The sequence below is a fragment of the Periplaneta americana genome, chromosome 4, assembly GCF_040183065.1.
Source record: "Periplaneta americana isolate PAMFEO1 chromosome 4, P.americana_PAMFEO1_priV1, whole genome shotgun sequence".
Classification (NCBI taxonomy): domain Eukaryota; kingdom Metazoa; phylum Arthropoda; class Insecta; order Blattodea; family Blattidae; genus Periplaneta; species Periplaneta americana.
In genome coordinates this window covers 164,360,700-164,374,989 of record NC_091120.1, presented here as the reverse complement: position 1 = coordinate 164,374,989, position 14,290 = coordinate 164,360,700, and the positions used below count along the sequence as shown (strand labels likewise).

The window sequence follows — 14,290 nt, the reverse complement described above, 5'->3', positions numbered from 1 at the left end:
TTTATTATTATCCTCCCATCTGTGCCTCGGCTTCCCCAAAGGTCTTTTTCCTTCAGGTCTCCCAACTAACACTCTATACGCGTTTCTATATTCACCCATTCGTGCTACATGCCATGCTCGTCACAAACGTCTGGATTTAATGTTCCTAAATATCTTAGGTGAAGAACATTATGTGTGCAGTTCTGCGTTGTGTAACTTTTCCATTCTCCTGTAACTTCATCCATCTTAGTCCGAATATTTTCCTAAGAATCTTATTATCGAACACTTCTCTTAAAGTGAGAGTCCAAGTTTGACAGCCATACAGAACAACCGACAGCACATGTGAATGAAATGTTGCTCCAAAACCGATATTACTTTTATGAGACAGTATCTGTGTAACCTCTACAGTTTCACAGATCTTTTATATGAACAGTAAAATTCGTTTAAAATGAATATTTCTTGTTTTTTTTTTTTTAACAGAGAACGTTCAACACTTTCGGGCTGTTTAACTTCATGCCCAACAATTTCCCATTCGTCGGTATTAGCCGCGCTCTTTGCAGGCACTGGATCTTCGCCAAATTGTTTTGCGAGACTATGTTCTTGTACATCGGAGGATTTGATACGACGCAGATGAATACGGTAAGTGCCTCTCTGTTGTGCACTTAGATAATTAGCTACAATATCGACCTTCACCCCTGCACTATTGACGTGATTGACGTCTATGTCCCCCGTGCACTGGAGAAACTTGTCACGAAACTCTCGTCATACGCATTCAACAGGTCAGACGCCTTGACCGCAACCAGAATGATTAGTAAGTATACTGGTAAGAGTTACGTTATACATAAAAATATGATATAGGTATTGCATGAAATACGTTTAAAGAATAAAGAAATTAATACTGTGGTCATTGTTTCATCGTACTTCTTTTAATTTTATGCATTTTGGCAGATAAAACAGAAAAATGCGTCACGTATAAATTTTACACTTCCGTTACTATGAATGTTATTAAAGATAGCTCTACATTGCAGTATAAAAATACGTCACATTCAACGAGCTTTCAAATGCTGTAATCAGAATCAAAACTCCTCAAATAAATTTCGAGCTTTATTGATTTTACTTAATATCCATAGTCTGGAGTCAATGAGAGAACTGTTTTATGAATCACGATAGAACTGTTTTCTGAATCACACTTCGCCGGAGCACGGTATATAAAAGTTTGGAAAGTAAAAAGATTCCATCCTTAGAAGTTATAGATTCTCCAATATGTAACGGAGGACGAACCAGCGCCCAAAGTTTTTGAGGGGACCGGGAATCTCCTATCTTAACACATGTTTAATTATTGATGTTTACTGTACCTTTTCTGTAAAGCTGTTTGGTGTAGAACAATGAACATTTTACAGCTTATTTCTAATACTTTTATAAATAATCTGATGGAAGCATTTTCAAAAATAACAATATTTTATAAATTTATGATTTTTTTTGAACATGTAAATTTTTACCCCATTTCTTGCTACATATTTTTAAGAAATATGCTTTAAAAACCATTATTAAAAAAAAACCTGTGTAAATGTACGCTACAATATCAACTAATTATACACAGCAAATTTGAAATAAATCTAAGCACTAGAAGCTGAGCTATGGTACACTTTATAGAGAAAAATGCAAAATTGCGGAAAATGGCTGCCAAAGTTATCAGAACACCCCAGCTGCATGTACCTCATCGTAGATAAAAATTTTTTTAATGTATTTCCATAACTTATTATAATGTGCATAAATGATATAACGTTGGAAAAATAATTTTTCAGAGAATATGAATCAATAAAAAAAACAAAAATTGAAATTTTGAGCATATTACAGGATCCCGGTCCCCTAATGTGTGAATGGTTGCTGCACCAAATTCAAAGAAATCCATCTTTCTTGTTGTGATGTTCTCCGACAAGGCGAATTTTTATGTTCCTGGGGAGGTAGATCTACTGCATAGCTGCACAAACAGCGCTCCGGAGCGGGAGAGCTGTGTTTACCGCTCGCCGAAACGGAGAGGTAGATACGTCAGAATGACATAGACTTGCTGTAGGTAGAGGAGAGGGAAACGACCACTCAGCTATCTAGTGAAGTGCAGTGTGTAGGCCTATTCTCAGTAATTATTTCATGTTGCTTACCTACTGCTACAGTACAGTATGGAGGAATCTAAAAGACGGAACATAACATTTAACATTTAACGATTTACAGCTCGAACTTATTGATCTTCAATGTGACCTAAGGGCTAAAGATCGTTTGAATAATACTACTAGCCTGGTTGAGTTTTACAAGACTAAACATTTGCAATAATATCCACGACTACACAGGCTGGCTGTGAAAATGATTGCAATGTTTGGCTCAACATTTATATTTGTGAGCAACTGTTTTCTATAATCAACTTTAATAAAGGCAGACATCGAACATCTGTAATTGATGTTTCATTACGATCAGTAGACTACTGTTCCTTTCAGCTGCCAACAGCATAAAACCTCGTTTTGATGTACTGATAATTAAAAATATAACAAAATGATATTGTACATTTAAGTAGCTGTAGATTTCTATTATTTCTATAAAATAAATATTTCTTTATTATTTAATAATAGTCCAAGATAGTTTTGCAAACACTGAACGGGAATTCATTCCATAAACACTCGTATTAGTACTTCCTTTTGTGTATATTTTGTACGAGATCACCCCTTCTTCCAGTCCACCCTTATACAGAGCGCAGCTAATATCTGCATTCCGCTCATGAGCTGTGAGCCGGCTCGGAGAGCGCAAACCTTTGTGCAGGCCTGGTCTACTGTTATATAGGCCTATACCCACAGATCTTAGACACGCGATATGACCACAGATGTTAAAGCGTGTATAAATAAACTAAAAAAAAAAGATTCTCTTAAAAATTTAATCTGAATAGTTTTCTCGAATTTTTTTTTTCCAGTCTATGATTCCGGTTTTTCTGGGGCACACTCCTGCAGGCAGTTCCACCAAGGTTATTAATCACTATTCACAAATGGTAAAGTCAGGTGAGTCAAGAAAATTTTTTTCCCTATAAAAAACTGACGGAAGTACGTAATTGATAAATAAAGTCTGCAACAGACATCTATGAGTGTTGTGTAGAACTATGTGAAAGTATAGACTGAAGAAAAACTCTTTCATGTTACAAAACAATGCAAAAACTTAAAAGAACAACTACTTTTGTTGATAGTTTGCTAAACAGTAAACAAGTACCAATAATAACAATAGTAATAAGTAGGAACCATACACCTTTTGATGGAGAAGTAAGAGCCTTATGTACTGCTGTGAAACAACTGTTGTGCAGGTCCTTCCCATTTCCAAACATTGTCCTCAGTAACTCAAAAGCAGCGATATCTGCAATTGGAAACTACTTACTACAACCAGCTAATAATGACATTCAACAATGCAGAGAAGACATCAAGAAACTAAATAAAATTGTACATCTGCAATGGATACCTTATCACTGCGGTATTGCCGGGATTGAAGCAGCAGACTTTCTGGCAAAGAAAGGAACAACTATCCCCCTTTCATTTTCTAACATGCTGCCATTCCACAGAGCATCTACAAATATAAGCAGTCGAGTGAGACAATGTTTCCATAAAAGTTTGGAGGACCAAATTAAAGATAAACACTGGAAGGACGCACTAAACTCCACTCTCCCCGAATGGCCCAGAAGAGAAGCTGTTGCGACGTTCATGACTGTCTGGCTAATCACCTCCACCGCCTGGCTGTATTATCCAGCCCCCACTGCATGCTCTGTGGATGTTCCGACACCATGGACTCAAACCACATTAAGACTTGTCCAGCACTTTCATCTGTCGGCTTTGTGGATAGGTACTGGGAGGCCAGAGACAGAATGCAGCAGTGCTGAATCCATTCCTTCATAGTTTCCTTGCACATTGTTCACTTTATTTCGTTTTCATTCCTTTTAGTTTTTATCGCCATTGTACGGCCAATGACTCTAGTCAAGTGCCACTGCATTGAATAAAAAAAAAAAAAAAAGTAGGAACCGTATTCTATCCAGGACGTACGGAAATAAGGTTAGTTATTCATAGACTATATTGGCGTGACATTTGGCGCGTGGTACAGGTACTATAAGGAAACACTTGCATCTCGTTTTTGATAAAGCCGCGAATAACGTGTGGCCAGGGTGTGAATTAACGGGGGATGGGGGGGATTTCCCCCCTGTTGCAAAGTTACCCCCCTCTCATAAGTGCATATTAACATCCCTGCCAGGGATAACTTCTATCCCCCCTTCACAAAATATAATTTTATTATTTTAACACGAGTATACTTTATAAAGTCTAAGGTAAGCAAAGAAAATAATATTGATGTATTATAATCACCGACAAGCTGACAACAATCAATAACTTAGGAATTACACATCTTATCTTAAGCCTGCTCATGGATATAATAATAATAATAATAATAATAATAATAATAATAATAATAATAATAATAATAATAATAATAATAATAATAATAATAATAATAATAATATTATTATTATTATTATTATTATTATTATTATTATTATTATTATTATTATCAAGCTGCAAGACAAGCAACTCAGTGCGACCAAGCGTTGAGCCGTATCGAATGAGGATGATAATAATTTTATGTATGGCTTTCTCTATCTAGAATTCTATCCCCCTCATCAGAAATCTTAGTTCGTACCCTGCATGTGGCCTTCATCATTTATCATAGGCTGTAGTTTTATCTCAGCCGTGGTGGAGGTCTTTCGTCTGAATATAATGAGCATACTGAAATTGGAAAGTGGTTACAGTGGACGTTTGGTTTAACATTCTTCGATCCTGCTGAAGTTGGAGATATCTTTTCTGAATTGATAAGCATTCAACCAGACGGTACAAAACTAACAGACTTCACCAGATTATTTGGTTACGAAATTTATGTAATCTGATTCACCTTTTTCGAACTCTATTACTTCTGAAAGAATTACAAATGCATGTGAGGCATTTCATAGAGATTTCTCACTGCATTTTAACAGTGTATACCTACATATTTACAAATTTGCAGACGGTATCATTGAAATAGTAATCAGTAACTTACATTTATATTAAATTTAATGATATAGAAAATTAACATAAGGGAGTCAATCCGAAATATAAAAAACGCAAACAGTACGTTGAAGAGCTGATTTCTTAACGTAGACTAGAAAATATTAGTACATTACATTTCCTCCAAAGCATTAGTTATTATTATAAACATTAAGAATAAATTTGAAAGTTACTGGTACAAGATTATTATTTTGAACTCTCTGACGAATATAAATTTAATGATACCATCATTTTAAACACTTAGACGAGTACAAATTTAATGGTGCGATTATTTTAAACACTTTGACGAGTTCAAATTTAATGATGCGATTATTTTGAACACTTTGACGAGTTCCAATTTAATGGTACGAATATTTTAAACACTTTGACGAGTACTAATAGTGTAATGGTACGATTATTTTAAGCACTTTGACGAGTACCAATTTAACGGTGCGATTATTTTAAACACTTTGACGAGTTCCAATTTAATGGTACGATTATTTGAAACACTTTGACGAGTTCCAATTTAATGGTACGATTATTTTAAACACTTTGACGAGTTCCAATTTAATGATTCGATTATTTGAAAGACTTTGACGAGTTCCAATTTAGTGGTACGATTATCTGAAACAACTTGACAAGTACCAATTTAATGGTGCGATTATTTTAAACAATTTAACGAGTTCCAATTTAATGGTAAGATTATTTTAAACACTTTGACAAGTACCAATTTAGAGGTTCGATTATTTGAAAGACTTTGACAATTACCAATTTAATGGTTCGATTATTTTAAACACTTTGACGAATTCCAATTTAATGGTGCGATTATTTGAAAGACTCTGACGAGTTCCAATTTAGTGGTACGATTATTTGAAACACTTCGACTAGTACCAATTTAATAGTGCGATTATTTTAAACACTTTAACGAGTTCAAGTTTAATGGTACGATTATTTTAAACACTTTGACGAGTGCCAATTTAATGGTGCGATTATTTTAAACTCTTTAACGAGTATCAATAGTGTAATGGTACGATTATTTTAAACACTTTGACGAGTTCCAATTTAATGGTACAATTATTTTAAACACTTTGACGAGTTCCAATTTAATGGTACGATTATTTTAAACATTTTAACGAGTTCCAATTTAATGGTACGATTATTTGAAACACTTTGACGAGTTCCAATTTAATGGTACGATTATTTTAAACACTTTAACGAGTACCAATTTAATGGTGCCATTATTTTAAACAATTTAACGAGTTCCAATTTAACGGTAAGATTATTTTAAACACTTTGACGAGTGCCAATTTAATGGTGCGATTATTTTAAACTCTTTAACGAGTATCAATAGTGTAATGGTACGATTATTTTAAACACTTTGACGAGTTCCAATTTAATGGTACGATTATTTTAAATACTTTGACGAGTTCCAATTTAATGGTACGATTATTTTAAACATTTTAACGAGTTCCAATTTAATGGTACGATTATTTGAAACACTTTGACGAGTTCCAATTTAATGGTACGATTATTTTAAACACTTTGACGAGTTCCAATTTAATGATTCGATTATTTGAAAGACTTTGACGAGTTCCAATTTAGTGGTACGATTATCTGAAACAACTTGACAAGTACCAATTTAATGGTGCGATTATTTTAAACAATTTAACGAGTTCCAATTTAATGGTAAGATTATTTTAAACACTTTGACGAGTACCAATTTAGTGGTTCGATTATTTGAAAGACTTTGACGATTACCAATTTAATGGTTCGATTATTTTAAACACTTTGACGAGTTCCAATTTAATGGTGCGATTATTTGAAAGACTCTGACGAGTTCCAATTTAGTGGTACGATTATTTGAAACACTTCGACTAGTACCAATTTAATAGTGCGATTATTTTAAACACTTTAACGAGTTCAAGTTTAATGGTACGATTATTTTAAACACTTTGACGAGTGCCAATTTAATGGTGCGATTATTTTAAACTCTTTAACGAGTACCAATAGTGTAATGGTACGATTATTTTAAACACTTTGACGAGTTCCAATTTAATGGTACGATTATTTTAAACACTTAAACGAGTACAAATTTAATGGTGCGATTATTTTAAACACTTTGACGAGTTCAAATTTAATGATGCGATTATTTTGAACACTTTGACGAGTTCCAATTTAATGGTACGAATATTTTAAACACTTTGACGAGTACTAATAGTGTAATGGTACGATTATTTTAAGCACTTTGACGAGTACCAATTTAACGGTGCGATTATTTTAAACACTTTGACGAGTTCCAATTTAATGGTACGATTATTTGAAACACTTTGACGAGTTCCAATTTAATGGTACGATTATTTTAAACACTTTGACGAGTTCCAATTTAATGATTCGATTATTTGAAAGACTTTGACGAGTTCCAATTTAGTGGTACGATTATCTGAAACAACTTGACAAGTACCAATTTAATGGTGCGATTATTTTAAACAATTTAACGAGTTCCAATTTAATGGTAAGATTATTTTAAACACTTTGACGAGTACCAATTTAGAGGTTCGATTATTTGAAAGACTTTGACGATTACCAATTTAATGGTTCGATTATTTTAAACACTTTGACGAGTTCCAATTTAATGGTGCGATTATTTGAAAGACTCTGACGAGTTCCAATTTAGTGGTACGATTATTTGAAACACTTCGACTAGTACCAATTTAATAGTGCGATTATTTTAAACACTTTAACGAGTTCAAGTTTAATGGTACGATTATTTTAAACACTTTGACGAGTGCCAATTTAATGGTGCGATTATTTTAAACTCTTTAACGAGTACCAATAGTGTAATGGTACGATTATTTTAAACACTTTGACGAGTTCCAATTTAATGGTACGATTATTTTAAACACTTAGACGAGTACAAATTTAATGGTGCGATTATTTTAAACACTTTGACGAGTTCAAATTTAATGATGCGATTATTTTGAACACTTTGACGAGTTCCAATTTAATGGTACGAATATTTTAAACACTTTGACGAGTACTAATAGTGTAATGGTACGATTATTTTAAGCACTTTGACGAGTGCCAATTTAATGGTGCGATTATTTTAAACTCTTTAACGAGTACCAATAGTGTAATGGTACGATTATTTTAAACACTTTGACGAGTTCCAATTTAATGGTACGATTATTTTAAACACTTAGACGAGTACAAATTTAATGGTGCGATTATTTTAAACACTTTGACGAGTTCAAATTTAATGATGCGATTATTTTGAACACTTTGACGAGTTCCAATTTAATGGTACGAATATTTTAAACACTTTGACGAGTACTAATAGTGTAATGGTACGATTATTTTAAGCACTTTGACGAGTACCAATTTAACGGTGCGATTATTTTAAACACTTTGACGAGTTCCAATTTAATGGTACGATTATTTGAAACACTTTGACGAGTTCCAATTTAATGGTACGATTATTTTAAACACTTTGACGAGTTCCAATTTAATGATTCGATTATTTGAAAGACTTTGACGAGTTCCAATTTAGTGGTACGATTATCTGAAACAACTTGACAAGTACCAATTTAATGGTGCGATTATTTTAAACAATTTAACGAGTTCCAATTTAATGGTAAGATTATTTTAAACACTTTGACGAGTACCAATTTAGAGGTTCGATTATTTGAAAGACTTTGACGATTACCAATTTAATGGTTCGATTATTTTAAACACTTTGACGAGTTGCAATTTAATGGTGCGATTATTTGAAAGACTCTGACGAGTTCCAATTTAGTCGTACGATTATTTGAAACACTTCGACTAGTACCAATTTAATAGTGCGATTATTTTAAACACTTTAACGAGTTCAAGTTTAATGGTACGATTATTTTAAACACATTGACGAGTGCCAATTTAATGGTGCGATTATTTTAAACTCTTTAACGAGTATCAATAGTGTAATGGTACGATTATTTTAAACACTTTGACGAGTTCCAATTTAATGGTACGATTATTTTAAACACTTTGACGAGTTCCAATTTAATGGTACGATTATTTTAAACATTTTAACGAGTTCCAATTTAATGGTACGATTATTTGAAACACTTTGACGGGTTCCAATTTAATGGTACGATTATTTTAAACACTTTGACGAGTACCAATTTAATGGTGCCATTATTTTAAACAATTTAACGAGTTCCAATTTAACGGTAAGATTATTTTAAACACTTTGACGAGTGCCAATTTAATGGTGCGATTATTTTAAACTCTTTAACGAGTATCAATAGTGTAATGGTACGATTATTTTAAACACTTTGACGAGTTCCAATTTGATGGTACGATTATTTTAAATACTTTGACGAGTTCCAATTTAATGGTACGATTATTTTAAACATTTTAACGAGTTCCAATTTAATGGTACGATTATTTGAAACACTTTGACGAGTTCCAGTTTAATGGTACAATTATTTTAAACACTTTGACGAGTTCCAATTTAATGATTCGATTATTTGAAAGACTTTGACGAGTTCCAATTTAGTTGTACGATTATCTGAAACAACTTGACAAGTACCAATTTAATGGTGCGATTATTTTAAACAATTTAACGAGTTCCAATTTAATGGTAAGATTATTTTAAACACTTTGACGAGTACCAATTTAGTGGTTCGATTATTTGAAAGACTTTGACGATTACCAATTTAATGGTTCGATTATTTTAAACACTTTGACGAGTTCCAATTTAATGGTGCGATTATTTGAAAGACTCTGACGAGTTCCAATTTAGTGGTACGATTATTTGAAACACTTCGACTAGTACCAATTTAATAGTGCGATTATTTTAAACACTTTAACGAGTTCAAGTTTAATGGTACGATTATTTTAAACACTTTGACGAGTGCCAATTTAATGGTGCGATTATTTTAAACTCTTTAACGAGTACCAATAGTGTAATGGTACGATTATTTTAAACACTTTGACGAGTTCCAATTTAATGGTACGATTATTTTAAACACTTAGACGAGTACAAATTTAATGGTGCGATTATTTTAAACACTTTGACGAGTTCAAATTTAATGATGCGATTATTTTGATCACTTTGACGAGTTCCAATTTAATGGTACGATTATTTTAAACACTTTGACGAGTTCCAATTTAATGGTACGATTATTTTAAACATTTTAACGAGTTCCAATTTAATGGTACGATTATTTGAAACACTTTGACGAGTTCCAATTTAATGGTACGATTATTTTAAACACTTTGACGAGTTCCAATTTAATGATTCGATTATTTGAAAGACTTTGACGAGTTCCAATTTAGTGGTACGATTATCTGAAACAACTTGACAAGTACCAATTTAATGGTGCGATTATTTTAAACAATTTAACGAGTTCCAATTTAATGGTAAGATTATTTTAAACACTTTGACGAGTACCAATTTAGTGGTTCGATTATTTGAAAGACTTTGACGATTACCAATTTAATGGTTCGATTATTTTAAACACTTTGACGAGTTCCAATTTAATGGTGCGATTATTTGAAAGACTCTGACGAGTTCCAATTTAGTGGTACGATTATTTGAAACACTTCGACTAGTACCAATTTAATAGTGCGATTATTTTAAACACTTTAACGAGTTCAAGTTTAATGGTACGATTATTTTAAACACTTTGACGAGTGCCAATTTAATGGTGCGATTATTTTAAACTCTTTAACGAGTACCAATAGTGTAATGGTACGATTATTTTAAACACTTTGACGAGTTCCAATTTAATGGTACGATTATTTTAAACACTTTGACGAGTTCCAATTTAATGGTACGATTATTTTAAACATTTTAACGAGTTCCAATTTAATGGTACGATTATTTGAAACACTTTAACGAGTTCCAATGTAATGGTACGATTATTTTAAACACTTTAACGAGTTCCAATTTAATGGTACGATTATTTGAAACACTTTGACGAGTACCAATTTGATGATGCGATTATTTTAAACACTGACGAGTACCAATTTAATGATACGATTATTTTAAACACTGACGAGTACCGATACCAATTTAATGATACGATTACGGAGAGTTCTAAGTCTCTATAAAATGCTGCATCGGGGAAATTGATCGCCGAGCGCAACTGATACGTTCCGATTAGGTAAAATTTTACTTTGAGTGCAACTGATGAACATCGCTTGCGTCGTCCACTTAAAAACTCCAGTAATAAGCCTACTTAAACATGTAGCCATCTGGTAAAAGTACAGTCCCTAGTAATATATTTTGCTCACAATTTATTGTATGTATTTTATGTAGGTCGATTCCGCCAGTACGACTACGGCAAAATGGAGAACAAGCGACGCTACGGCTCGGCGTCACCCCCTGAGTACAAGCTGCACAACGTGAAGGTACCTGTGTCACTGCACTACAGCGACCACGACGCTCTGTCGCCGCGAACGGTGAGTTGATTTACCAGATCAACTGTTTTGAATCGTCCCTTGTAACGCATCGTTTTTATCTAGTAATTCTCACTGCCGTGACACAATAATAATCTTATTCGGGATATGTATGATAAGAACTTCCTTGTGTTAAATTTTAACCTACCTTGTTAACATGTTTCGACCTATTTTCGGTCATCTTCGGAACTGGTCGTTGTTGGTCTTGGCGCCTCTTGTTTCCTATGTGGGTGCGTTCGTAGTGTAGAGTCAAAGAGTGTATGTGTTTTGAAATTGAGTTGTGTGTTGAGAATACCGTTGGGGTGTGTTTTAGTGTGTGTGTATATTTCATATTGTTCTAGTGTGTTGAGTTTCTGGCTTTTTGGTTGGATGTGCAGTATTTCCATGTCTGTGTTGATGTCTCTGTAGGTGTGGTTGGCATTTGTGATGTGTTCTGCATATGTGGAGGTGTTTTGTAATTTTGTTATGGCTGTGATGTGTTCTTTGTAACGTGTTTGAAATGATCTGCCTGTCTGTCCTATGTAGAAGTTGTTGCAGGTGTTACATTTGAGTTTGTATACGCCTGTGTGGTTGCAGAACACATCACAAATGCCAACCACACCTACAGAGACATCAACACAGACATGGAAATACTGCACATCCAACCAAAAAGCCAGAAACTCAACACACTAGAACAATATGAAAAATACTGACACACGAAAATACACCCCAACGATATTCTCAACACACAACTCAATATCAAAATATATATACACTCTTTGACTCTACACTACGAACGCACCCACATAGGAAACAAGAGGCGCCAAGACCAACAACGACCAGTTCCGAAGATAACCGAAAATAGGTCGAAACATGTTAACAAGGTACGTTAAAATGTAACACAAGAAAGTACTTATCATACATATTCCGAAGTGATACAGTGTTAAAAGTTGTGTAATCAAGATGAATAATCTTATTCTCTATATCTATGCTCCCATATCTTGTCTTCCTCATTTTCTTATTGTTTTTTTCCTACACACTCCTCCTCGCTGTCTTTGATTTCATTTCCCTCTTCATTATACAGTAGAGCCTCTATTATCCGTGGTGATGGAGTGAGTGGACTGAATGGTTAATCGAAACAATCGGATAATCCATACCATAAAATATTTTCAAAAATTAAGTGCATAATGCATACAGTTTCATAATTTCCTCCGTGGTGTTGTTTTTAACAAGCTAGAAAATGGGTCACAACTTAAGTAATGTAAATCCTGGTTCAGACGGTGCTAGTTTCTGTGATGGATTCCAAGGTGGCTGCACTGATGGCTGCCCTGCGTGCTCACTTGGTGGCTTCGTGTTGGCTAGAGTGATGGAAGTTGTTCACACGGAGCTGGCGCTTTTCACAGTTCAAATTGGAAAACGATCTGCAGTTTCATCTGTTGCCAACACCCATGATCAAAAAGAAACTAAACCGTGAGTGGAAAACAACCGAAGTCTTACATTAACAGTAGTAAATGTCGTAATAAAGTAATTAAGCCATAAGTGCAAAACAGCTAAAGTCCGATATTTAATTGTTGTTTCTTAGAAACTAAGGAATACAGAAAAAATAGGTTTAGTTGGAAAACAACGAATATGGCGACATGGTTTCAGTGGTGATATTATATGATCATCTTTGGTTCCAGCCTGCAAACCATCACGAAAAATAGCAAGGAACCTACTGTACTACAAGCAATAGTTTTATTTCCATATCTTATAAACTTTATAATTCTTTACCATTGCATATAAGAAACACGTCATATTTTACTTTCAGAAGGATGGTGAGAAGGACTTTGATGGCAAATCCAATCTACAGTGTCAATGATTTTAGCAATATTACTTTTTAGATACTATTTGTTTCAACCTTATGTAATTGACAAATCTGTACATTTTAACCTGATTTTATACCGGTACTATTTTCTTTTAAAACTTTTAACCTGTTTTTGTGAATGTCTGGTGATTATATATTTATTTTTTTATTCTTAAATTTTATTCATATTGTAGTAGCCATGTATTATATGCATCTACTCTGACGTTGTCTATGGCTGTAAATCGCTGGATGACATTAAATTCATCTATCTATCTATCTATCTATCTATCTATCTATCTATCTATCTATCTATCTATCTATCTATCTATCTATCTATCTATCTATCTATCTGTCTGTCTGTCTGTCTGTCTGTCTGTCTGTCTGTCTGTCTGTCTGTCTGTCTGTCTGCCTCCCTGCCTGTCTGCCTGCCTGCCTGTGTGTCTGTCTGTGTGCCTGCCTGCCTGCCTATCCGCCTGCCTGCCCGCCCGCCTTCGAAATCCAGCAAGCTAGCCATCCAAGGAGCCACCAGAGCGCATTACTTCCGGCAAGTGAGCACGCAGGCTACCCATCCGCGCAGCCACCTTGGAATCCATCACAGAAACACGCACCGTCTGAACCGGGCTTTAGTCTGGTTGTCAATAATGGATTTTTAAGGGCCAAGGAAATTCCTCGTTATGGCTATCTGCGGAAAGACAGCTGTGCTGTGGGTTTACATACTTCATATACTTTGTCCTTTTTCATTAAGTTACACACAGTTGTAACGCCAATATCGTATTCTGATGAGAGACGAGTCACGGTTTTCCTTTTTCCCAAACTGGTCAATTATTTGTATTTTTTTTTTTTTCTATATTTATCAACAAATTTTCTTTTACACTTGTGAAGAAATTTTGCGTAGAAGTTTCACACTACGACCATAGGAACAGTAGGACAAGGGCTGAATGGTGCACAGGTTTGC

The 14,290-nt window shown here is 34.2% G+C and overlaps 1 protein-coding gene across 2 annotated transcripts in view; it reads left to right on the top strand.

Moving 5' to 3' along the window:
• LOC138698389 (lipase 3-like) overlaps positions 1-11,769 on the top strand; it is a 50,725-nt gene extending 38,956 nt beyond the window's left edge. For both annotated transcript variants that reach the window (XM_069824260.1, XM_069824261.1), the window contains exons 6-8: positions 460-618; positions 2,936-3,020; positions 11,374-11,769. In XM_069824260.1, coding sequence (XP_069680361.1) covers positions 460-618; positions 2,936-3,020; positions 11,374-11,525 — 396 coding nt within the window. In that variant the 3' untranslated portion in view covers positions 11,526-11,769. The remainder of the gene's footprint in view (positions 1-459; positions 619-2,935; positions 3,021-11,373) is intronic.
• The last annotated feature ends 2,521 nt before the right edge of the window (positions 11,770-14,290 follow it).